General features: G+C 37.9%; 1 protein-coding gene across 1 annotated transcript in view; it reads left to right on the top strand.

Annotated features, from left to right (window-relative positions):
* Window positions 1–27,666, top strand: part of XIRP2 (xin actin binding repeat containing 2) — a 345,439-nt gene that overhangs the window by 227,556 nt on the left and 90,217 nt on the right. Inside the window, exon 2 of the mRNA XM_052657157.1 lies at window positions 6,262–6,415. Within this exon, the coding sequence (XP_052513117.1) occupies window positions 6,262–6,415 (154 nt within the window). The remainder of the gene's footprint in view (window positions 1–6,261; window positions 6,416–27,666) is intronic.

The raw sequence follows: 27,666 nt of genomic DNA, 5'->3' as shown, positions 1-27,666 counted from the left end.
CCCACTCCCACCTCAGCAACCTTTCCACTCACGTATCCATACTGAGAGGAAAAACTAATAAGGCAGTCCACTTTCCTTTGAAATGTCTGGGAAGATGTTCTGACTGTTTTAGGTGATCTTATATAGCTCCATGGTCTCTTGGGAACTAGACGGCTAGATTGTGATTAAAAGTTGGCATTTTCCATTCTCATATTTAAAACACATATATTTCATCTTCTAAGACAAATTATTCAGTATGTTAAATACATAAATGTATATAAATAACAAAAAAAATTTCATTCTCTTTTAAGCTTAAATTTCTCCTACTTCCCATGGCTTTCCTGGTTTCAAGGTGTCTTAAAGCTAGAAAAGGTTGTAAACATTATTGAGAGATTTGACTTATTTAGATATTATTTAAACCAGAGCTTTCACCAGTACTTCTGGAGCTGCCCCTCCATCATCGGCGACCTCCCCTGTACCCTCCACTTCCCCCACAGATGCTTTCTCTACTTTCTTGCCTTCACAGAAGCATGACTCTCCCCTGAAAACCTGCCATCCCTGAATCCTCCTCCTTGTGTACTTGGAGGCATTGCTCTTTCTGGCCACTCCTTTCCCACTCTCTTGTTAAAATTCTGATCATCTGAGGTTCATAATGAACCCTCTTGTCCCCGTTCATTACTGTGTTAAGTAATTTCAGTCAAGTTTCCCTTGTTTACCAGGGATGTTGAAACTTAACTTACAGTTATTCTCAAGCTTCCAAGCCCTCTCATTAACCTGAGAAAGCATAGCCTCTGAGTTCCTTTTCCCCTTTTTTAACAATATTCTCCTCTATTCTACGTTAGCTTCCATATTCATGGTCACATCTAGATCCTAGAAACCATATCTGTTTTACTTCCTAAATCACTGAAGCAAATACCTCATTCACCTTCCTTTCCAATTTGCTTCACCAAATATTCACAGTATAAGTGTTCTTTAAATTCACCAGGATTCTAGTCTGTTAATCTTTTTTTTGTCTTCTGATCCACCCTTCCTTTACTTTCTTCCCTTTCAATTCATCTTACCTCCCAGGGTTTCATTTCAATCACTTTCTTATTTCTCTTGATGGGAACCTAAACACCCTTAAACCTTTCCCTCCCACACCTTAGCCTACCCTACAGTACACATTTTATTTTGATTTTTTCCTCACATAACCTCTACCAGGTTGAAGTCAGCAACTATCCACTTTCTCATTGCCTAAAGTAGAACTATGGAGAATTTTCAGACAAAGTCACTCAATAGCATCTAACAATATCCCTGTAAACTCGATATTATCAACCTCAAATGGGCACCCAGGGCTGCATTAGGCCTGGCCATCTGTCTGCTCATCTCACTTCTCTGCATCCCACAGCAATGAAATTAAACTTCTTTCATTGTCTTCTCCAAGCTCTCCCTGCTTGCATCAGACCTCACATTCTAACAGTGAAAACAGACGATCTCAGATTGGGATGTTCTTATCTTCAAGCTACCAAGCCTACAAATTATCTATATCTGTATTTATTTCACCTTCCTTCCCCTCAGTGACAACCAGAATGCTTATGTTCTCTTATCTTTGGGTTATGTTTGATCCCATGTTTTGGGTCCCACTCTCTTCCCCCTCTCAGAAATTTTACATCATTGATATTCCTTGTCTCTGCAGCATAGCCAACCAGCTTCTCCCTCTCACTTAATCCATTCAACTGACTTTTCAACACATGCACGTCTCTCTCTTTACCACAGAAATAAACAAAACACATCTCAAGTTACTGCTCTATTTCTTCCCTTCGCTTTAACACTAAATTTTATAAGAAATTATCTTCACCCACTATCTCTCAGTCAGTTCTTCACCCATTTCATCTGCCTCCGAGCTTTTTACTTTCACCAAAACAATTTTACTCAACAGTGTACATCCATGTTGCTACGCTCAAAGTATGTATTTAAGTTTCTATCTAATTTTACTCCCAATAAGAATGTAATATTGTTAAAGATATTCTTCCCTTCTAATTTTCCTCTAACATTCTTCTTGTCTGCTATTACTTCTCTGCCCTAATATTAAATGTCAGCATTTTTCAAGGCTCAACTCTGGATGTTTTCCTCATCACACTTGAGGAAAGTTCATGCACAACCACTGTTTCAATTACCACCATAAGACAGATGACTCACAGATTACTTGTTCATTAAGACCTCTCCACGAAGCTCCAGGGCTACAAATGCAATCCTTTTGGATATCTTGCTACCCAACTCATGGTCTATTTTTTTCTGCCAAACCAGTCTTCTTCTGGTGCTTTCACATTATTTAATTATACCACAACTCATTTAGTTATGTACACCAGAAAGAAGAAAGATGAAATTCTCTCTCTCTCAAACCTCAGACAATCCATCATTTAGCATTGTCAATTTTACATCCTAAATAGCGTTCAGCTTAGTTCACTGCTCTTTATTTCCATCACCACCCTTTGTCATCACTTGCCTGGAGCACTACCATGCTCTCATAATTTATCTTCTCATATAAATATTGATCTTCTTCTGGTCCAGCCTATTCTGAAGTAGCAGCTCAATCAGGGATGTCTTTGCTCTCCATGGGAAACTTGGCAATGTCTGAACACACCTTTGATGGTCACAGCCAGGGGGGCATGCTACTGGCATCTAGTGGGTAAAATGGAAGAAAACTTGCTAAGCATCCCACAATGCACAGAATATGCTCCTCACAATATAGAGTTACCTGGTTCAAAATGTCAGTAACACCAATGGAAGGCCACACTAACTGTTATGACCTTAGCTGAGTTACTGAAGAATTTTAAGCAATGTGTGTATGTGTGTGTGTTTGCGTATGTGTGTGTGTACATATGCACACATGACAGAATCAGGGCTACAGTGTGAAAAGCTAGAGTAGATTTTGTCAAAGTAGGATGTTTATCCTTCAAATATCAGCCAAGTTCTTCTAGGGTAAGGGTAGAGGGGAACACTGTTTGTGATTTTCCTCACTAGGCTAATTCTTCTATTTTAGACACTCAGAGTGTATCTATCTCTTCTTCCTCACCTGTACATAGTTGCATATTTATGTTGATTTATGTGGTATATTATACCTTGTCTCCTTGACTAGACTGGAAGCTAGGAAAAATTAATCACATTTTAAAATTTTATTTTATTTTATTTCAAATGAAATTACACTACAAATAGTTGATTGTTGGATATTAGATGTTCAGTGACTAAATCTTTTCCTATAATATATGAGAAAACTTAGTCCCAGATATATTAAGTGACCTGAACAAGATCACATAGCTAATAAGTAGTGAAGGGAAGGCTTGAATCTCAGTTTCTCATAATCAAAAGCTGTGGGTATTTTCCCCCTCTAAACTGGTGTTCTGTGCATTTATTTAAGCCTGTGGATTTTTACTCAGAGTAAATCTTTTGTAGTGCGTAAAACAGATTAAAGAGATTACAGCAGATCACTGATTAGAGACAACTCAATTCAACCTTATCTAAAAAGTCCTTTTCTGTACAGGCCCCTTCTTACCATTTGACAGGGTGCTAAGGAAGTTGCCACACACTGATATGAATCTGATGATCAAGGCTTGGAAATGGGTCTACTTGCCCATATTTGAATTGTCTGTGGGGCCATTTACTGCCTCAGTATATGAGACACTCTTGATAGTTGTGAATTCAGAGTTGGAAATACCAATGTAATATATGTCAGAGTCATCACTGGCTGAAACTTGCTTAAACAATTTCACCAAATCACATTTTGTGTTTGCATATGAAACAGAGAGATGATAAATTTCACATCACCTATCAGGAGACACAAGAGACAGGGGTTCAGTGCCTGGGTTGGGAAGATCTCCTGGAGAAGGAAGTGGCAGCCCACTCCAGTATTCTTGCCTGGAGAATCCCAGGGACAGAGGAGCCTGGTGGGCTGCAGTCCATGGGGTCACACAGAGCTGGAAACGACTGAACGATTGAGCGCATGTGCACATCAGGTTCGTGGACCATTTTCAGCATTCTGGCCATTATCAAAACAAAAATTTTCTGAATAAGAATCATGACTTTTAAGGCATTTTTATTTTTCCTTTGCTTATCTTAGTTTATTTTTGCCAATGCAAGGAGCTGGATTAAATGGCCGAAACAAGCAAACAAACATGCTGCATCCATTGCACAGCAGTCACTTCCTGTGACAGTAGGAGAAGACACCAGATTGAACTGAGGAGAGAGTTCTGTGCTTCTCCGCTAGCTAAGGCAATCAAGCCAAGCGCCATGGCTTATCTGACGTTGTATCTTGATGACGTAAAGCAAACTACTGTTATGAGCATTTGGGTTTTTGCTCATAGTTGGAAACAGAAATGTTAAAGGCAATGCCTTTTTAAAAATGGAAACTTCTTTACCATTGTTTGACTCCTGTAAATGTTTTTAGTTCCAGTTAAACAGTCACAGTAAAGAAGACAGTATGTATCATATATTGGAAGGAGGGGTACTGAAAGATGAGATGGTCAATCACATACCACTATTTTCTAATTATATATATGAACTTCATGTGAAATAGATGGGGAAACAGTGGAAACAGTGGCAGACTTTATTTTTGGGGGCTCCAAAATCACTGCAGATGGTGACTGCAGTCATGAAATTAAAAGACGCTTACTCCTTGGAAGAAAAGTTATGACCAACCTAGATAGTACATTCAAAAGCAGAGACATTACTTTGCCCACTAAGGTCCGTCTAGTCAAGGCTATGGTTTTTCCAGTGGTCATGTATGGATGTGAGAGTTGGACTGTGAAGAAGGCTGAGTGCCAAAGAATTGATGCTTTTGAACTGTAGTGTTGGAGAAGACTCTTGAGAGTCCCTTGGACTGCAAGGAGATCCAACCAGTCCATTCTAAAGGAGATCAGCCCTGGGATTTCTTTGGAAGGAATGATGCTGAAGCTGAAGCTCCAGTACTTTGGCCACCTCATGTGAAGAGTTGACTCATTGGAAAAGACTCTGATGCTGGGAGGGATTGGGGGCAGGAGGAGAAGAGGATGACAGAGGATGAGATGGCTGGATGGCATCACCGACTCGATGGACGCGAGTCTGAGTGAACTCCGGGAGTTGGTGATGGACAGGGAGGCCTGGCGTGCTGCGATTCATGGGGTCACAAAGAGTCGCACATGCCTGAGTGACTGAACTGAACTGAACGGAGTGTATATATATAAATGTTATAAATGTAATATATGTATGTATATATACTGTGTGTGTGAAAATTAGAAAACATAAACATGCTAAGAAGTTAAGAGGTTATTTTTCTGAAAGACTTGCCTGTCTAACCATGTCATAGACACAGAAAATGTACCTACTCTAAGAAATGTTTTAGAGTTTTTATCTGTCTCTCAAACTTGACTTATTCATGCCAGTGTATTTAAAATGTAACAAAAGTAAAGAGCAATTCATCAGTTCTTTATCTGAATGGTCATGGTTTAGAAAATACAACTTCATGTACAAAAATATAAGAGATGTGAGTAGCTATTAAAGTTTTTTCAACATATTACTTGATTTTAAAAAGTACCCTTTGCTTCTCAAGCTGTCTTGGCTCATTTACATTTTACAATTTTTTATTCAAAATAATTAGTCTGATTGATGGGGTTTGCTTGATTGGATTGTGTTAATCTATAAAACAAGGAACAGTAGACTCCCTGTATTTGAAATATCATTTACACATTTTTATTTGGGAAATTTTTATCTCTCCAATTTCGAATTACTGTCTCAAAGAAGTAATTTCATAATCTCTATGAATGGCCAAACTGTACTTACTGTATGGTAGTTGAATAGGTTAGTAATTTGGGAATTCTATAATTACTAAGATTATCGCTATAGGATGAGCATGATATTAAAGAAAAACTCATTTCCTTCTGTCTTAAGCATATGACGTTGATATATATAGCTATTTTTTTAAATCCCTTAAGGACATTTCTCAGGCCTTAGGAAGTTGCATCTATTAACATGTATTAGGTTATATTTTGACCCTTATTTCTACTTTCTCTCTTTTATGAGAACAAAATAAGCCACATGAAAGAAAAGCTAATTTGGAAAGTGGAACTAGTTCCAGAGAAGTAAACTAAGTGTCAGATATGTGTTTACAGTGCTTGGCTAAGTTATCAACATTTTACCCGAAGCATATTGGAAAGCATCACTCATAGAAACCTCCTCCCTCACTCACTCCCACTTTTTAAACCCCCTAAAAACCACATCTGTTTCCCACTGATAGCTTTTAACACATATCCCTTTAATGTCTTCTAACAGGAAGTGGAAATTGAGAGAAATTTGTGTTCACCAGCATTTAAGAGTCACCTTGGGAGCCAGTCCGATGATTCTGTGAAAGATTCAGGCAAGAAAGACAAGGAAACATCTTTTGACAAGATCTCATCTGAAAGTAGTCACAGTCACATCTTTGAAGGTTAGCATAATTTTTTTATATTTCTTAGGGTTGTACATTGGATAGCATGAGTGGTTAATAAGTAAAATCTTTAAAAGTTTTGTTTAAAAATTGGGAAAGAACAGCTCAAGAAACACAATTCAGGGGAGAAATGGTATATTTAAATACTTCTCTCTATATATCATATTCTGGAGAAAGCAATGGCAACCCACTCCAGTACTCTTACCTGGAGAGTCCCATGAACGGAGGAGCCTGGTGGGCTGCAGTCCATGGGGTCGCTAAGAGTTGGACATGACTGAATGACTTCACTTTCACTTTTCACTTTCATGCATTGGAGAAGGAAATGGCAACCCACTCGTGTTCTTGCCTGGAGATTCCCAGGGACGGGGGAGCCTGGTGGGCTTCCGTCTATGAGGTTGCACAGAGTCGGACATGACTGAAGCAACTTAGCAGCAGCAGCAGCGTATATCATATTTACTTTGATTTTTAAAAATAAAATATCTTTTAATTGATTATAAGCCAGTACAATACGTGTTTTCAGTATTAGGCTTTTGGAGCTACGCATTTTACCGTCACTTGACTTTTCCTTTTCTAAAGGGAAAAACATATTTGTCTCCCTGTCTGTGGGAAATAAAAGAATAAAATATAAGTAATTGTCAATGGCAAAAAAAAAGTGTAAAGCCTTCAGCATCTCTTTTTCAGACAATTAAACTAAATGTGCTTAATGAATTCAGAATAAAAAATGACATGAGCGTGTCATAATTTAAGGGAAAACCTCATAAATTTGATCAATGTTCTGCAAATGTCATTAAAAAGTTAATAGCTCATATGTTAGAAATTACAGTATCAGTATAATTTCAACTATGACAGAACTGCAAAATATAAATAATTTATTGTAAAATATGGATATAATTTATCATTTCTGATTAGTCATATTCTGGGTTTTTCTATTTTAGCCAAGTAATGCATATTATAGTATTTGTGATGATTGTTAATAATCACAATTAGTACAACTTTTAGGATACTTTTGATATATATATTTATATACAGCCAAACATCAAGATGCCAGTCGAAAGTAATGTGAAATAGTCTTTGGAATATGATAGACAAGTCACAATTTGGGAAAGCAAATGATGCTCTACTTTAAAACTTTGCTGTTCAAAGTGTCTTCTGTGAATCAGACCAGGAGCATCCCTTGGAGGCATATTACAAATGCAGAACCTTGGGCTCCTCATCAGTCTTACTGAATTAGAATCTGTATGTTAACAAGATCCTCAAATGATTCGTGTGCACATTAAAGTTTGATAAGCTATAATCTATGACAGTACAAACTGAACCTCAGAATAATTTACATATGATTTAGCCCATTCTGTTTCCAATTGATTTAAGTATGTAGTTTGGAGTGGGAGATGATGTGGGAAGAATAAAAGAGAGCTTTCTTTCATTTTTGGTGGGGGTAAGGGCTAGTTTTCTAATGAGGGCCAGGCATGGATTTCAAAATACCTTCAAATTGGGATCTCAATCTCTATTTTTCATTTTCAATTCATTTTGGTATGCCCAGTAGATATCCTAATATGATTAGTATTAGTCTTGAAGAATTTACTCCATATATTTCTGGCCTTGTGATTAAACTTCGTGTGCACTTGGCTGAATGCTAAGAATTAGATTAGCAGAGGCCAAAAAAAAAGGGGAAGCTTTAGTGAATGATTTATGTCTGATGATGCTGGCCTGTGGAGATCTTAGCACAGAGAGGCTGGCAAACTAATCAAAGTTACATGAGATAAACAGCTCCTCTCATCTCACCTTACTTCTCTCTTCTGTTTTCTTTCATTTCCGTGCAAAGCTTTTCAAAAGCGTCTTAACTTTACAAGCTTAGAAAAGGTAGTCTGAAGGGTATTATTTATTATCAAGGTATGACGTAAATTTTAGAGTGACCACAGATTTAAATTTCTAGGTATATTGAACATCTCAAACAACTAAACTAAAACAACAACAAAGCCAGAGTGGAGAAATTGCGCTACAGATGAACATAGCAACTAACTGAATTTTTATTTTATATGTACCTTGCACGAGACCCGATCCCTCTGCACCACTACTTTCTAAGAGAAGCTTCTTTCATTATAGTGTCCTTTTAATTCTTCCATGGTACCCCCAATTTTTCTCTCTGATGGAATAATCATAAGCCCTTTTAATACTTAGAGTTAACTTATAATCTTGACAAAGCCAACACAATCAAAGAGTATATTCATATTGTTGTTCTGCTGCACAGAGATAGAATTTATTCCAAGAAGGTAAACACAAGTGTCTGAATAATTGTAATAACTGAAAGATATCAGAGTTTATACAATTATATGAGTGACTGTAATGGCCTCACATATTAGTTAAACCTCTTAAGTAGCCTCAAGCATTTCATACTTGAAGGTAACATTTACTTAAAGCTCTTTTATAGACAGTAACATTTTAAAAATAAACTAACAATAGATTATTAACATGTAGTTACCTAATGGCCTGCATTGTTTGAATTTAGTAAAATCTATGTAAATTGATAGTCCCATCTCGGAACTCAGGAATGAAGATGCCGAATGATTAGCCCTGTCCCTTATCCAAACTGAAGGTCATAGGAAGCAGCACAGAAGGGCACTGGGGTTTCCCCAGACTCCTTTCCATGTCTGATGATCCATCCCGGCTTGTGTTTCATTGCCCTCACTACCTCTTCTTAGGTTTGTAAGATTTCCTCACTGGTGTACTAGAGTCGAATAACATATAGTGCTGTGTGTACGTGTGAGTGCATTATGTTCACATTTTCTGTGGAATGTACTCTAGTAGTTAGTTGTTCCAATGCTTCTAAGAAGACTTGGCTCATTTGAAATTAAATGTCAAGCATGACGAATCCATAATTTGACAAATTTGGATGATATGATAGGTGTGAGAAAAGACAAATTCATATAAATGGTTTTTGACCGAAATGTTGTACTGCTATTAAAAATCTGATTTATGGAATTTCCTTCAGAAATTTAAAAACCACTAAGTTGGAAAGTAAATGATGAGGGTCTTAGATACTGATTTACATGGTTTGATCTACTTCAGTTTGACCCACATGTACATAGTATGCAATATCTACTTTTTCTGCTGAAAATTTCTGGACCAAGAGATGCTTCAAATATCACAGGTGATGGGGTAATGTTCATAAATTTTAAGTTAATTGGGATTTTTTTAATAGGACAGTGGCCTACTTTTCGCTTTTATTCTGCAAACCATTATTTTAATATTGATTTTTTAAATTATCAACATGTAAAATGCTAACAGATAAAATATACATTCAAAGTTACTCTTTCAAGGCTTTTCTGATAAACCTTAAGATAGTACCTGGTATATTTCTTGTTTTATTATGCCGAATTAAAGCAAAATTTATTTTTATTCTCATAATGGCCATTCGTCTTCCCTGATAGAGTTCTGGGTTCTGTTTGTCCGAATCTTCCACGACTCTATAAGTGGTGGGATCCTTTCAGTTATTAATGTTTCCACAATATTGATATATGTGCACTGCTTATACTTGTGTGTGATTATTATTCACATGTCTCATTTGTTCTTTAAAATTAGATGTTTTGATGTTTTTAATTAATTTATTTTAGTTGTAGGCTAATTACTTTACAATATTGTGGTGGTTTTTGCCATCTGTTGACATGAAGCAGCAACAGGCATACATACGTCACCCCCCATCCTGAACCCCCTGCCCCCTCACTCCCCACCCCATCCCTCTGGGTTGTCCCAGCACACCGGCTTTGAGTGCCTTGTTTCATGCATCAAACTTGGACTGGTGATCTACTTCACATATGGTGGTATACATGTTCCAATGCTATTCTCTCAAATCATCCCACCCTCGCCTTCTCCCACAGAGTCCAAAACTCTGTTCTATACACCTACGTCTCTTTTGCTGTTTTACAGATAGGGTCATTGCTGCCATCTTTCTAAATTCTGTATATATGCGTTAATATACTGTATTGGTGTTTTTCTTTCTCACTTACTTCACTGTGTATAATAGGCTGTAGTTTCATCCACTTCGTTAGAACTGATTCAAATGTGTTCTTTATTACAGCTGAGTAATATTCCATTGTGTATATGAAACACAACTTTCTTATCCACTTATCTGCCGATGGACATCTAGGTTGCTTCCATGTCCTAACTATTGTAAACAGTGCTGCAATGAACATTCAGGTACACATGTCTCTTATAAAAGTGTTCCACATGTGTACACTTCAGTGTGGTAACACCAGTAGCAAATAACCACTAATGACAATTAAGTACTTCAAAAGTACCTGCTGAGATGGAGCAATTTGTGAATTTTACTGAATTTTAATTAATTTGAATGCAAATAGTTACCATTTTGGACATTATAGTTTTAGTAGATGTCATTTCCTCAAGAAACTCATCATCCACCTTTCTCATAGGAAGGGATCCAGATGATAGTTAATTTTAACTTGCCCTTTCTCTGCAAATTTATCCTTCTAAGAATATAGGTGGGTAAGTATAAAGAAAGTCTATCTCAGCAAAATAAACAAGCAAAATAAACAATAATCCACATAATAAAAAGATTGTCTACAAGGTTTAGTAATCTCTTCTGTGCAGTATTTCCTAGTGACAAAATTAAGAGAAACATAGTTTCACCTGTGTCCCCTTCTCAACGCACTATAAAACAATGGTACTATTATAGGAACAGACATTTCTACCGTGAGGGTATGCGATTTTCCTACAATATCTTTTCTAGAGCTTAACTGTCTTAGGAATATGAATCCACTCAGGTCAGGAAGCAAACCATTCTCTAAATACCTAAGGTCAAAAAAGTTAAATGAAATACAGTAACAGGATGCCTTAAAATTAACAGAACCATTCCTTTAATTTAAAAAAAAAGGGGGGCTTCATTTGGAAGCTCATAAATAAATTAGACACAGAGCAGTTCCAGCGACAGCCGTCAGCACCATTTGTTCTGCTCTGACTGACATGCTCTCTCTAATGAAACTCAAAATACAGGCTTTTAGACCCAGCCTCTGGGCACACCATGGTGAACCCAAGACTCTCAACCCCAGCTTCTACTCCCAGACCTGCTTCCTTACCTGCTTGTACCTTTTTTCATGCCCCCAGGTAATCTCCTATAAAATAGCCATGTTATTTTAATTCATACAGGAGACATGTCATCAGTAAAAATATTGTCAGTGAATCACCATTTAAAATAATCTCACAGCGACGTCCTTTACAAAGTGAAGATTCCTTTTGTCATATCAAAAGGATTTGCTATGTTTGATCTCTTTACTCAGTTTGAGGTTGCTCTTTTTCTTTCTTAAAGTGGGTTTCACCTGCAGTTTTTCAATGACTCCCATACGTTCCTTTTAGTCTCTTTTTATAGTCAGTGAGTCAAAACAAAGTCCAGAGTTAAATCATGGACTCTGTTGGAAGGGGCAGCTGGGGGTTTGCTATTCTGAGGAAACTGTAGTGAAGGATCTATTCCTGAGGTCTTTCACATGCTAGCTATAAATCAGCACCTTGGAATGCTGGAAAATTTCCATTGGTTAATAATCAAAATCCCAGGAAATCATTTTGAGCTGGGACATGGTCATACTTAATTTTAAAACATGATGCCATCAAAGAAAGAGAACAACAAATATAAATATCCCACTTGAGAACCATTCATTCATCTTGTATATTGGAAGAACTAAATATTATTTTTTAAATATTCTGATTATAGAATCAGAAATGTATATCTATTCCTAGAGAATATTTTTGATGCACTGTTTTCATTTGTCCATTCACTCATTCATCAAATGTTTTTGATTGTTTATTTGAGACAGGTACTAGTCTACATGCTTGGGAACATCCATGAATAAAATAGACTAAGACGAGGGAAAAGAAAAACAAGAATCTCCCTTCGTGCAGCTTGTATTCTAACAGGGAGAAACATACAATGCACAATAAAAATAGTTAAGTAAATTATATATCAGAAGGCAATGAGTACTATAAAAGATATAGATTAGGATAAATTGGATTAGGACCTGTGAAGGTTTGCAGTTTTAATTAGGATAGTCAGGATGAGCCACAACAAAAAGATGACATTTAAGCAAACACTCAAATAAAAGATTTTTTCTCTTTCTTCATCCCTAGGAGTATACAAAGTTATAGTTTTTAATGTGTTTAAAACAGATATATTCAGGAAGGTTTGAAGCAGAATCCTCCTTGAGAGATGACAGGCCCCATGATCTGAGTTGACTATAGTGTTGGTATTTACGCAGTTACTTGAAGCAAAGGTAACGTGGCAGTAAAATCCTTATGGGGTTTCACAGGTGGAGCTAGTGGTAAAGAATCCGCCTGCCAATGCAAGAGATGCAAAAGACATGGGTTTGATCCCTGGGTCAGGAAGATCCGTGGAGAAGGGAAAGGCAACCTGCTCTAGTATTCTTGCCTGGAAAATTCCATGGACAGAGGAGCCTGGCAGGCTACACTCCATGGGACCATGGAGTCAGACATTACTGAGCAACTAAGCACACACAGAACCCTTATACCTTACCAGTGTCGCCACGCAAAGTGTGTGCCTGTTCTGCCCTTTGCTCCTCAGTACACATGTTGTACGTTTGGCGTATCTATTGCTCACTTTTGGTCTCCAGAGGACAGGCTAAGATATGACGCAAATGATTCAGGCAGAATCACAGGGCCAGCTAAAGACTTGGAGCTCACACGTGGGACCTGAACCAAGAAGTGGTTATTCTAGGGAAAGGGACATGAGAATTGTGTTACCTAATAGGTTTGAAATTAGAATGTTAGGACAAAGGTGAAACACAAGAACCCCGCATCTTAACCTGAGTTCATGTTCTCTCCAGGTTGGCACAGCTCATGTAGCTGTCAGTGTTTCAAAATAAAGGCAACGTTAGAGGTTCACGAATGTGGTGGGTCCACACTGGACAAGTTTCATGACAGGTGTTGAAGATGCAATCATAGCTGGGTTTAAGCACAAAGCTAGTCACAAAGGATTAATGCATGACTATGAAAACACATTACTTTGAGGCAGTGATTTTTGAGGGAAAAGAAAGAGAGAACGAAGAAAGGAGGAGAGAGAGAAAGGGACAGAAACAGAAGTAGGAATAGAGGGGGAAAGGCAGGAAAAGGCATCAGGGAAAAGCAGTTCTAAAACAGTTTTTGAGAAATATCTAGAATCCAGTTACTAAATAACTGGAGTCAAAGACAAACACAGACGGAGAGCAATAGCAACATCCATAAATTCAGCAAATGTTTACTGAACATGTACTGTGAGCCTGCTTCTGTATTTGGTATCGGGGAGTAGGGTATATGAAGACATATTCTGTCCCTGAGCCACTTTTAAGAAAGGAAGCACGTCCACAAAAAAATTGTCTTTAAAGGATGAATAGTTGTATAGTAGAAGGACATACAGAAAGTCATTTGTCCCTGGACCCAAGATGCTTTGTAGAAGTGCTGATTTTCTTTTTTTTTCCTTTTTGAAGTCTTTTTGTGGAGGGGAATGGTGCTGACTGTGAAATATGATTGGATTTGTAAAGAATATTTTTTTTCAAAGATGTTTGAAAGGGAGGAATATGAGAAAGGGGAAAATTCCAGGTAGATCAATTGAAAGTAAGGAATTTGGGGGGAATAGGAAAGCTTCCATATATTTTATACTTAGCAGTTCATGTCAATGAATGTCTTTATACCCAGTGAGGTGGTACCTGAGTAGGATCTCAATTCCAAAATGAAACAATTTAGGTTGAGGTTAATATGACTCAGTTGCCAGGTTAAGAAAGCTGGTTTGAATGAAAAAGGAAGGCAATTTTTATGCATTCAGGGTTGATTAAAATGTTGATTGACATGTTTTAACAAAATTTATAAAAGTGAAGGAGTGGAGTATTTACCTAAATTTTTACCACAATAAAAAAACATTCTAAGGACAATCCTAAACTCTAGACATCCTAGATATGAGGAGTGGGGAAAAAAGCTGCCAAGTACATTAGCTAATTAGCAGTTCTTGAAAAATTCAGTTTTCAAAGTATATGTTTTTTATGTATTTGTATTTTCAGATTTTGAGCCAAATGTTTTTATTACAAATGTGTATTTTTTCCACACAATCTAATATAAGAAATATCTCACTTATTTGAAATCAAAATTAATTAGAAGCATTTTGTTTTTAAGATAATATCTTATTATTTCTGCTTAATACAGCTTTGCATGCTCCTTAAAATATTTAGTGTCCACGGTGAATTAGAAGAATAATAACTTATCAATAAGGAATATGAAAACAAGTAATAATAGCACATGAATGTGAAGTTATATTTACAAAGAGTTACATGTTTCTATATTTGGCTTTTTTTGCACATCTATAAATATGAGGATTGAGCTAAAATAATGTTCTATGAATAAATATTGCATGTCATAGTTATGATTCTTTATTTACAACTTCCAAAGTGATGAAATACTATATGGGGCCTCAATTAGAAGAGTACACAAAGTCCCAGCCAGAGGGTCTCAGGAATTCTTGAAGAACAACACATAACTTTGTATTGCCTAATATAAAAGACCAGTTGTTCAATTTTTTGAAGATCATCTATTTAAAAAAAATAATCAGTTCTTGCCAAACACAATAGGAAACATCCTGTTTAATAGTTTACTAGGTCTAATATTTCAGCGTGTAACATTCTAGGTAGTTCCAGATTTATTAGAGGATGCGTAATCATTCTCTAGTGACTTGTTAAGACCATTGCCTTTCAAAAACATCAGGGAAGAATTTTATACACCACCTCCAAACCTATTTTATATCATCATGTAACAATACTTATGACTCATGGCTTAAGTATCTTCAGTCTCTATCCCTAGTGATGATGAAGTGCTCTGTGGGAAGATGATGTCAGAGCATGAAGCCCATTACTTTTAGTTATATTATGGATAGGTAACTATTAAGGAACTTTAATATCAATTTTTAATGGATCCAGGTTAGTAAACAGCTGGTAGGACAAAATATAAATCCTCTCTGGCAGAATGTACTTAGTTGACTAAGGCCTCAATAAAGTCCAGGGTTAGAGTTCCAATGAACGTGAGCTCACAATCAAAAATCACACTATAGGCAAGAAACAACACTATGTAAGAGTCAACATGTATAACAAAACAGAACTATACATACACAAACATCAGATGTGAATTAGAGGTTTTAGAAAGGGAGCTCTGTATAAAATTATATTAATATAAGTATATATTTATGACTTGAGAGGGGAAAATAAACAGAAAATATATGAGACCCAATGTCATAAAAATATTTAAGCTTCCGTTGACTGAAAAAATTGCACAGCCTAAAAGGTGAGCATTATGTTTTAGTTGGGGCATTATTGAAGACTTATCCAGAATACACAATACTAAGCCCAGAATATAGCCTCTTAGATATCTCTAAGAGTCTGTTCTAAAGAGGTAAGGGAAGAGCCAGGACATTGGAATTTTTGCAAAACAAACAAACAAACAAAAAGAGTTGAACATGAAAAGATTACTGCTAATTAAAGTAAGAGCAAACATCCTAAGTTAATGAACTTAGCACTTTTCTCTGTATGAGAAGATGCGAGTCTAGGTTTTTTTTTTGGGGGGGGGGGGGTCATGTTGCTGGGCCTGTGGGATCTTAGTTCCCCAACCAAGAATCAAACCTGTACCCTTGCTTCGGAAGTGCAGAGTCTTAACCACTGGACCATTAGGGAAGTCTCTTTTTTTAAATCTGGGCTTAATGAAATTATTCCTCTGATATGCTCCTTAACTAAGTAGGGCCAGTGTCCTGTTTTTCTTCATCCTGAATCCCCCTAGGGTGTACTCTCATCGAGGGTGGCCTCAGTGGCTGATAGCTTGATAGCCCCAATGTCCTTTGGTTACTGATATGGCAGGTGACATATTTTGTCTATGGTTCTGAAAACAATATACTAACTAAATAAGAGAATAGAAAAATAGCAAATATTATAGCACATGTAACCAACAAAACATGAATATCCAGGATATATAGGAAGCATCTATCAAAGAAACAACCAAATTTAAAACTGGGCAAAGTATCAGTTTCCATTTCAGTTCAGTCACTCAGACGTGTCCAGCTCTTTGTGACCCCATGGACTGCAGCACACCAGGCCTTCCTGTCCATCACCAACTCCCAGAGTTTACCCAAACTCAGTCTACTGAGTCAATGATGCCATCCAACCATCTCATCCTCTGTTGTCCCCTTCTCCTCCTGCCTTCAATCTTTCCCAGCATCAGGGTCTTTCCAAATGAGTCAGCTCTTTGCATCAGATGGCCAAAGTTTTGGAGTTTCAGCTTTAACATCAGTCCTTCCAATGAACACCCAGGACTGATCTCCTTTAGGATAGACTGGTTGGACCTCCTTGCAATCCAAGGGACTATCAAGGGCCTTCTCCAACACCACAGTTCAAAAGTATCAATTCTTTGGCACTCAGCTTTCTTTATAGTCCAACTCTCACATCCATACTTGACTACTGGAAAAACCATAGCCTTGACTAGATGGATCTTTGTTGGCAAAGTAATGTTTCTGCTTTTTAATATGCTGTCTAGATTGGTCATAAATTTCCTTCCAAGGAGTAAGCGTAGGAACCAAAATAAAGCTACAATTTATAATAATCATATAAAAATGTGAACAACACTAGTAATTATTGATAAAATTGACATAAGAATTAGGCATAATATTTTCCATCAGACGATCAGAATGTAAAAACTTTCTGCGACAAACTTCCATTTGTGAAAAGTGAAAGTTAGTTGCACAGTTGTGTCCAACTCTTTGCAATTCCACGCACTGCAGCCTGTCCTGCTCCTCTGTCCATGGAATTTTCCAGGCAAGAGTACTGGAGTGGATTGCTGCTTTCTTGTCCAAGGGATCTTCCCCAACAGGGATCAAACCCAGGTCTCCTGCACTGTAGGCAGATTCTTTATCGGCTGAGCCACAAGGGAAGCCCCTCATTTGTAGGATGTATTAGGTAATGAAAGTGTGTTAGCTACTCAGTCATGTCCAGCTCTTTGTGGCCATGGACCGTAGCCAGGCTCCTCTATTCATGGGATTCTCCAGGCAAGAATACTGGAGTGGGTTGCCATTTCCTTCTCCAGGGGATCTTCCTGACCCAGGAAATGAACTTGGGTCTCCTGCTTTGCAGGCAGATCCTTTACTGTCTGAGCCACCAGAGAAGCTATATAAAGAAATAGACCCTCTCATATGTTGTGGTGGTGAAAAAAAAAAAAAGTATGATCACTTGGAGAGACAGTTTAACAATGTTAATCAAATTCAAAATTTCAATCTAAAAATTCGTACCAACTTTTATCTATTTTTCTAAAAGAAACACTAGAAGTAAGTACAATCATCAATGATGGAGGATATATATTGAAGAATTGATTTTACTAGAGAAAAATTTTTGATTAAGATACTAAAATCTTTATAATATTGTTGAATTTTTTTAATTTTGTTAAAATATTGTTAAAATCTTTATAGTATTGTGTCATACGCTTCTCATAACAAAATTCAGGCTTAAGCCAAAGAAAGTGGGGAAAACCACTGGTCCAGCCAGGTATGACTTAAATAAAATCCCCTATGAATATACAGTGGTGGTGATGAATAGATTCAAGAGATTAGGTCTAGTAAACAGAGTGCCTGAAGAACTATGGACAGATGTCCATAATATTGTATGCTAAGTCACAGCTAAGTCACGTCAGTCATGTCCAACTCTGTGCGACCCCAAGGACTGAAGCCCACCAAGCTCCTCTGTCCCTGGGATTCTCCAGGCAAGAACACTGGAGTGGGTTGCCATTTCCTTCTCCAATGCATGAAAGTGAAAAGTGAAAGTGAAGTCACTCACTCGTGTCCGACTCTTAGCGGCCCCATGGACTGCAGCCTACCAGGCTCCTCCGTCCATGGGATTTCCCAGGCAAGAGCACTGGAGTGGGGTGCCATTGCCTTCTCCAATAATATTTATAGGAGGCAGCAAACAAAACCACCCAAAGGAAATGAGAAGCAAGAAGGCAAAGGGGTTGTCTGAGGAGGCTTTACAAATAGCTGAAGTGAAGTGAAAGGCAAGGGAGAAAGGAAAAGATACACCCAAATAAATACAGAATTACATAGAATATCAAGGAAAGACAAGAAGGCCTTCTTCAAAGAACAGTGCAAAAAAAAAAAAAAATAGAGGGAAACAACAGAAAGGGAAAGACTAGAGATCTCTTTCAGAAAACTGGAAATACCAAAGATGGAACATTGGAAATATCAAAGATGGAACATTGGAAATATCAAAGATGGGCATAATAAAGGACAGAAATGGTAAAGACCTAAGAGAAACAGAAGAGGTCAAGAAGAGATGGAAAGAATACATAGAAGAACTGTACAAAAAAGGATCTTAATAACCTAGATAACCACAATAGTGTGGTCACTTACCCAGAACCAGACCTTCTGCAGTATGAAGTCTACTAGGTCTTAGGAAGCACTGCTGTCAGTAAAGCTAGTGGAGGTGATGGAATTCCAGCAGAGCTATTTAAAACCCTGAAAGATGACACTATCAAAGTGCTGCACTCAATAGGTCAGCAAATGTGGAAAACCCAGCAGTGGCCACAGGACTGAAAACGGTCAATCCTCATCCCAATTCCCAAGAAGAGCAGTACTAAAGAATGTTCAAACCACCAGACAATTGCACTCATCTCCCATGCTAGTAAGGTCAGGCTCAAAATCCTGCATGCTAGGCTTCAGCATCATGTGAACCAAGAATTTGCAGATGTCCATGCTGGGTTTAGAAAAGGCAGACGAACCAGAGATCAACCAGAAAAACACCTACCTCTGTTTCATTGACTACGCTAAAGTCTTTGACTGTGTAGATCATACCAAGCTGTGGAAAACTCTTAAAGAGACAGGAATACCAGACCATCTTAACTGTCTCCTCAGAAACCTGCATACTGGTCAAGAAGCAACAGTTAGAACCTTGTATGGAATAACCGACTGGTTCAGGACTGAGAAAGGAGAATAACAAGGCTGTTTACTGTCACCCTGTTTATTTAACTTATGTATACATCATGAGAAATGCTGGGCTGGATGAGTTATAAGCTGAAATCAAGATTGCCAGGAGAAATATCAAGAACCTCAGAAATGCAGACGATACCATTCTAAGGACAGAAAGAGAAGAGGAACTAAAGAACCTCTTGATGAGGATAAAGGAGGAGAGTGAAAAGGTCAGCTTTAAACTAAATATTAAAAAAACCGAGATCATGATATCTGGTCCCATCACTTCATGACAAATAGAAGTGGGAAAGGTGAAAGCAGTGACAGATTTCTGAAAAGGGCTCTAAAATCACTGTGGATGTTGACTGCATTCATGAAATTAGAAGACAATTACTTCTTGGCAGGAAAGCTATGACAAACGTATATAGCATGTTAAAAAGCAAAGACACAACTTTGTGGACAAAGTTCTGTGTAATCAAGACTATGGTCTTTCCAGTAGTCATGTACAGTTGTGAGAGCTGGACCATAAAGAAGGCAGAGCACCAAAGAATTGATGCTTTCAAACTGTGGTGCCAGAGAAAACTCTTGAGAGTTCCTTGGACTGTAAGGAGATTAAACCAGTCCATCCTAAAGGAGATCAGTCCTGAGTGTTCACTGGAAGGACTGATGCTGAAGCTCCAATACTTTGGCCACCTCATGAAAAGAGTCAGCTCATTGGAAAAGACCCAGACTGGGCAAGATTGAGGGCAGGGGCAGAGGGGGGTGACAGAGGATGAGATGGTTGGAAGACATCATTGATGCAATGGACATGAACTTGGGTGAACTCCAGAAGATGAGGACAGGGAGGCCTAGTGTACCGCAGTCCATGGGGTCACACAGAGTCAACACAGCAGGAAGACTGAGCAACAATGACACTTGTTGATCCCAAGGATACATATTGCATTGTTATGTATATCCCTTATATCCCTTTAGGAGGAGCCAGAACCCTGCTGTATCGCTGCCCTGTTTCTTGCCAGTCTTTGCTTTGTTTCCGCATTCCCTCAGTCTTCTAATTAGTAACTGTTTGAATCTGCCCTTTAGAACTCTGGGAATGTCTAGAAGGTTGAAACCTTTTCCTACAAACAAGAAACAGTGACATGGAAATCTTTTGTATCTGGGAGGGCCCCATAGGGTCCTGCTTGCTTTTATTACTGTTGAGTGGCACGTCTATATGCTGAAGAGTTGTAAAAAGCTGAGGGGCCATGGCAGCAGGCCCACTCCCCAAAGTGTGACAACCTCCCCCACCCCCAGCAGCAGCAAAAAGAATTGTAAAAGCTGTAAAGAGTTAGGTTTAAGTTTTATAATAGCAATATAAATGAAAAACTATTATATTAAAATATGGCTGTTAACTGGCCTTTTGTTATTTGATTCCACATTTTGTAAAAGACTACTGTTTTTTCAATTTCTACTTCGGTGGAAGTTTTTTTAGAGATTTGCAAGTTTAACAAATATTAGGGAATAAAGTATTTTAGAAGAGGTTAATGTAAAATCCTGTAACTTTAAATAAAATCTTTTTTAGGACCCAACTCAGTCTATGACAGAGCATTGTGTGAAGTACAAGGTCTAGATTCTTTTACAGGTTTAAAGAGTGAATTCAGTGTTCATCATTTATCACCAAGCAATCTGGATTGGGTCCCAGTGGCTATGGGATGTTGTTTGCATTTCAACTTGCTCTTAGTAAACAACTCAGTTATCTTAAGTGATATTGGAAATTGTTAATGGCGTAGAGAAGGTTCTCATTAAATATAAACCAATGGGCTAAATTTCTATTGAGACTAGGCCATAACATAGGATAAGAAGTGATAGGAAATGGATTCTGGGGCAGAAAAAAGGTTAACAAAAGAAGACAGATCATGAACAAAACCGATTGTCTAAGAAGCATAGGCATCTACATTTTGAGGAAGGATGTTAATACCAATTATGTGTCAGACACAGGCACTGACAATGCAAGGATGTATAAACATCCTCTCTCAACTCTGGTCTTAAAATTTGAGTTTCTCAAATCACCCTGCTAGCATGATTATTGGGAGAAGGCAGTGGCACCCCACCCCAGTACTCTTGCCTGGAAAATCCGATGGACAGAGGAGCCTGGTGGGCTGCAGTCCATGGGGTCGCTAAGAGTCGGGCACGACTGAGCGACTTACCTTTCACTTTTCACTTTCATGCATTGGAGAAGGAAATGGCAACCCACTCCAGTGTTCTTGCCTGGAGAATCCCAAGGACAGAGGAGCGTAGTGGGCTGTTGTCTATGGAGTCGCACCGAGTCGGACACAACTGAAGCGACTTAGCAGCAGCAGCTGCAGCAGCATGATTATTAAAATACAGATTTCTCAATGCAACCTACAGCTTATAGTAAAATGTAGCTTACCTCTTTGATTAGACTCTGAATATCCATGCATTTTAATAAACTTCCCAAGTGATTTCTCTGCACTCTGATCTAGTTTGGTAAACAATATTATCTTGGATTTTTGTTTGCTAAGGGAAATAGCACTGAGTTCTAGCAGCTCATCAGTACTAAGATTGATCCTGTATTTGGAGAGAGGCAGGACTTGGGCTGGAGTGGGATCAAAGTTTGAGTTTTGGGTACAGGCCAATCAATGTGAAAATAACTAACAATATAAAGCACAAGAATGCAAATAAAAAGTACCATAAATTTTAGATTAGCAAAAATTTTCTTTAGACAGAGACAAACAGGGAAATAAATTCTCAAACAGATCCTGGGATCCTACCTCTCTCCCCATTATAGTCATTCAAGGAAATATGTTGTAGTTGTTTGTGTGAGTGGAACAGTTTTGCAACATCTGGGTTGAGTTAATTTATTTAGAAAATTATGGTTGAGCATCTCTTATAGACTAGGCTCAGAAGACACAAATATGAATTAAGACTATGATCTTGCTCTCAAGGAGCTCAGAATTTATAGAAGATGGATATAGATACAAATGCAACCCCTCATGGGACTAGCCCACCAGGCTCCTCTGCCCATGGAATATTCCAGGCAAGAATACTAAAGTGGGTAGCCATCCCCTTCTCCAGGGGATCTTCCCAACCCAGGTCTCCCACACTGCAGGCATATTCTTTACCATCTGAGCTACCAGCGAAGCCCAGTAGGGCTATAGAAGTCATTATTAATTTATCCAAGCAACACATTAATAAAATGACTACTGGATACTAGGCCCCAGATATACCATGATGAACAAAAATGTGGTTCCTGCCCATATGGATCTTTTCTGCTGGTGAATAAAGTAGATAATAAGTATATAACATGATAACAAAATAAATAATGACAAATTGAGAGTAAAGGAAGAAAATTGGGTGTATGAGGTGGCTGTGGAATTACTGGGGACAAAGGAACCATTCACACATAATCTTTAAAATTGAATTTCTCTCTAGATTTGAGAAGAATTCGCTAAGTCTGACTAGTTATTTTCCATTTATGTGTCAGTAGGCTGCCAAATGATTGTATTAATAGAGGTGATATCAACTCTCTTTTCCTGTTGTATTTTTAAATTAACTTAGTCCTAAAGTGAGCACCAGAGGCTGACAGTTCTGTGAGAGAAATGTTTTGACCATGTACTTTCATTTCATTCAGGTTAAGCTTACTTTTTTTTAGACCAGCTGGTTATTATTGCTTACATTGTTAGTCTTTATTTATATATATATATATATAATCATTTATGTCCTCACAGCAATGAATTTGATGTGTCTTCATGCCCAACACAACCTGGGCCTGAAGAGCAAGAGGACAAGTCAAATCATATTTAATTAAAGCTAGAAAAGCAATATAACAGAAATCTCAGCTCTAGACAAGGTGAATAGCTATTTCATTAAGAATAAATGGGCTGGGGCTTCCCTGGTGGCTCAGTTGTAAAGAATCTGCTTGCCAATGCCAGAGATGCAGGTTCAGTCCCTGAGCTGGGAAGTTCCCACATGCCACAGAGCAGCTAAACCCATGGGCCACCGCTATGGAGCCTGTGCTCCAGAGCCTGTGCTCCAGGAACGGCAGCTCCTGAGCCCCGGCGCAGCAACTACCTAAGCCCACACCCCCTGAGCCCATGCTCTGCAGCAAGAGAAACCACAGCAATGAGCAGCCCTTGCGCCACAACTAGAGAGCAGCCCCCGCTTGCCACAACTGGAGAAAAGTCCAGGCAACGACAAAGACTTGCACAGCCAAAAATAAATGAGATTATTTTTAAAATAAGTAAATAAATGGGTCCATAGAGAATTGTTTGCCACATTGACGCCCCTCCCCCGTGTAATCACTTTGAGAAGTACATTCTACAAAATAGAAGATACCTAGACAGCCTAAGGAGAAGTTGGTATTCTGAGCCACTGGCATTAGAATAACAGATAAAATGATCCCAGGATGTTTTCTTCAGATGCTCCCTCAGATGCAGCCCCTTCCTAATTGCACACGCAACCTTTACAAATATCTATATGATGATTCTACATTGTGTTATGATTTATTTGTCTGTGTTATTCACAAGTACATAGCAATATATGCCCAGTGTGGACTATATGCTTAAAATACTTGTTGAATGAATAAACTAATTTTTAAATACCAAGAATCATTGAACATAGTATAATTGTGACCGTATGAGAATATGCTCTTTCATATATGGACTCATATATGAGTCCATAGTTGAACATGCTGATTTGGTGATGGGTAAGTTCAGGTTAAATCCTATTTGGGTCACTTACAAATTGTGCAACCTTGAGAAAGTTACTTAACTTCTCTAAGCTCTAGTTTCCTATTCTTTAAAATAGTAAAGTTAATAATATGTATCTCTTAGGCATGTTGTTGGTATTGCCTAAAATATTACAGGAAAATAACCTATTACTCTGCATAGCACTCAAAATGGCACAGAAATAGTTTGCCCGCTAGGGAAAGTGCAGTCCATAAAAGTTCTATAAGATATATTTATAATTAGAGGGGATTATTTTAAATCATCTAAGATGTTTCCAAGTTCTTTGCATCAATAAACAATTGTAAGTTCATCAATGCAAGATGAGTTGTATTTGCATACTCAGTGCTATATAGATGTTCAAGGGATGTAGTTTGTGTGAATACATGATTTTCCAGCTTTTGACAAGGTGGTTGACTATGGATTGCACTTCTAAGGCATAAATTTAGATAATAAGTTTTGAAAAAAAACTTTGTATCAAATAAAGTCTACTGTGTTCATGTTTTATGACCTGTCAATAGGAAAAAACATTTTTTTAATAACTAAGTCTTGAAGAGTAAGAGAAACTGACCTATCAGCCTGAAATGACATCTGAAGCAAAGCTTAAATGTCTTTTTGGTTAGTCAATAAAAATAGATGAATGTCTAAAACTTCAAAGACAATGAAACTGACTGTTCATGATTTTCCTCTTCCAAGCTCCACTGGAAGCTTTTAGGTTTCTATTTTCATCTTGCTTATGTTTTTTTTTTTTTTCAATTCACAGTCTAAAAATGCACATACTAAATCATCCTTACACATTCTCCCAATTCTCAATATAAACAAATCAAATGTTGCTTGGAAATGTTTACTATGCTTTGTTATTTACAACAACAACAAAATGCATCGATTGCAATAAAGACATGGAGACAAGCATTCTCAACAGACACACAAAGCAGTTTATGACATCCAAATGGCATGCTTGAAAAAAATGTTAGATTCATGAGAAAGCCTAGGGATCCTAGTTTTTATTGCTAAATTCTTCCATCAAATCTTTTCAGCTTTGATTCATTCATTCACTCCTTTACTTATCTGTTTATTCTGTGTGTCATAAACAGATGTTTTCAGTGTGCGTTTGACTTAATTCATTATCTTTGGGGGGCTTCCCAAGTGGTGCAGTGATGAAGAACCTGCCTGCCAATGCAGAAGACACAAGAGAAGCAGGTTCAATCCCTGGGTCAGGAAGATCCCCTGGAGTAGGAAATGGCCACCCACTCCAGTATTCATGCCTGGACAGTTCCATGGACAGAGGAGCCTGGTGACTACAGTCCATTGGGTCACAAAGAATCATCCATGACTGAGCACACGTGCACATGCTTGGGATAACATGTGAGCCTACTGTGTTCAGTGGGATGTCCCTATGTGAAAAAGTCAGTATCTACTTTACATGGACATTGCTCTTCATTTACAGGAAGCAAAGGAAAGAAGCTTACACATATGCTGTATACAGTATACACGTATATGTATAACAGCTCAGAGACTATCCTATGTCTTCATTTTTTTTGAAACACCAGACACACAGAGAAGGAAGTCCACCAAAAAATAAGTGATTTTCATTACTTTCAAGAAAAAATTTTGAGAATCCAGAATTTTTGCCTGTCTTTCCCCATCCACCCCTGTGATCAAAGCAGTTTGTGAAGTGTTACTAATTCCATACTCTTAGAAAAAAGCAACAAATTTCCTTGACAAGGCAGCTGAAGATGATTATGAAAAGTGTTGCAATGGGAGGAACAAACAGTATCGGTGTATACAAGCCCATGGACAGATGTAAGAAGAAAATAATTATAGAGCTTCATCTTGGCCATAGTGACATATTTTAACTTGATATCTGTCTAGTCTTTTGGGTGAAAATAGTAGCAGAGACTATTAAGAGGGGGGGGGGGAAATCTATGAAAGCTGTTTCTTTTCTCCCTGAAAATAAAGGGCATCAAATGTGAAGTTATTTATCCACATAATAACTTAAAACAGTGTTCTAGTTGTGCTATAACATAAACAGTTTGGCATCAGAACCTATAATTTCCTTAAAGATAACAAAAGAAGACTCATACACAATTAAATGTTTTCAGTCAGTTCAGTCACTCAGTTGTGTCCGACTCTTTGCAACCCCATGGACTGCAGCATGCCAGGCCTCCCTGTCCATCACCAACTCCCGGAGTTTACTCAAACTCATGTTCATTGAGTCGGTGATGCCATCCAACCATCTCATCCATCCTCTGTCATCTCCTTCTCCTCCTGCCTTCAATCTTTCCCAGCATCAGGGTCTTTTCAAATGAGTCAGGTCTTTGCATCAGGTGGCCAAAGCAGGTTACAAACAGTAACCGTTCTTACAAAATACACCTGAAAATCATTAATTAAACAGTACATCACAGTTTTATCTCTGGGACTACATAGGGGTTTTTTTTCCCATGTTTTCTATCTCTTTTATAACTACAAATGTGTTTGAGACAAGAGTCGAGAAGATTTTGAGATGCTGTTGAAGGATGCAAAGTAAATTTTTATTGTATAATATTTACCATTTGCTCAATGTCTTTATCTGACATATTTAAAATTTAGCTCAAACGGACTTAAGTGTGAAATGGAATGACAGAGATGTGTTCATGCATCTGTTCACCAAACCAGCATTTATGGAGCACCCACAGTGTACCAAGCCCTGTGAAAGGCACTGGGCATCCAGTAACAGCAGGACAGAAATGGGCCTGTCCTCACAGCATTTACCACGTAGTAATAATAACTCACGTTTCTATTGTGCTTTCACAATATGTAATACATTTTTATAAACATTTGTGTTGTCTACTTCTTATCCTTTGAGGTAAGTGTTATTATTCCCAACATGTAAACGAGATTATTGAAACTGGAACACTTTAAGGTTGGGAGGTTCAGAGATAACTACAGATATGTATAGAGGATATTCAATCTCAAAAAAATAGCCATTTACATATCTTTAAAAATGTTTTACTGACATATGATTGGTTAGAATATTTTATTAATTTCCACTGCAAAGCAAAGTGAATAAGCTATAGGTATACATATATCCTGTCTGTTTTGAATTTCCTTCCCACTGAGGTCACCACAGAGCACTGAGTAGAGTTCCCTGTGCTCTACGCTAGGTTCTCGATAGTATCACTAGCGTGCACATGTCAATCCCAATCTTCCAATTCATCCCAACCCCCCCTTCTCCCTTGGCATCTGTGTTTATTGCACATACTGCTGCAGTGAACATTGGAGTGCATGTTTCTTTTTAAATTATGGTTTTACCCAGGTATATGTCCAGTAGCAGGATTGGTAGGTCACATGGTAGTTCTATTTTTAGTTTTTTAAAGGAAACTCCATGTTATTCTACCTAATGGCTGGACAGCCACATGTAAAAGAATGAAATTAGAACATTCCCTAATATCATGCACAAACATAAAATCAGAATGGATTAAACACCTAAATGTAAGGCTAGATACTATAATACTCTTGGAGGAAAACAGGCAGAACACTCTTGGCACAAAGTACAACAAGATCTTTTTTTGATGCCC

The sequence above is a fragment of the Budorcas taxicolor genome, chromosome 2 (genome assembly GCF_023091745.1).
Source record: "Budorcas taxicolor isolate Tak-1 chromosome 2, Takin1.1, whole genome shotgun sequence".
Classification (NCBI taxonomy): domain Eukaryota; kingdom Metazoa; phylum Chordata; class Mammalia; order Artiodactyla; family Bovidae; genus Budorcas; species Budorcas taxicolor.
The sequence above is the reverse complement of the archived record's forward strand: the minus strand, read 5'-3'. Positions and strand labels throughout refer to the sequence as shown.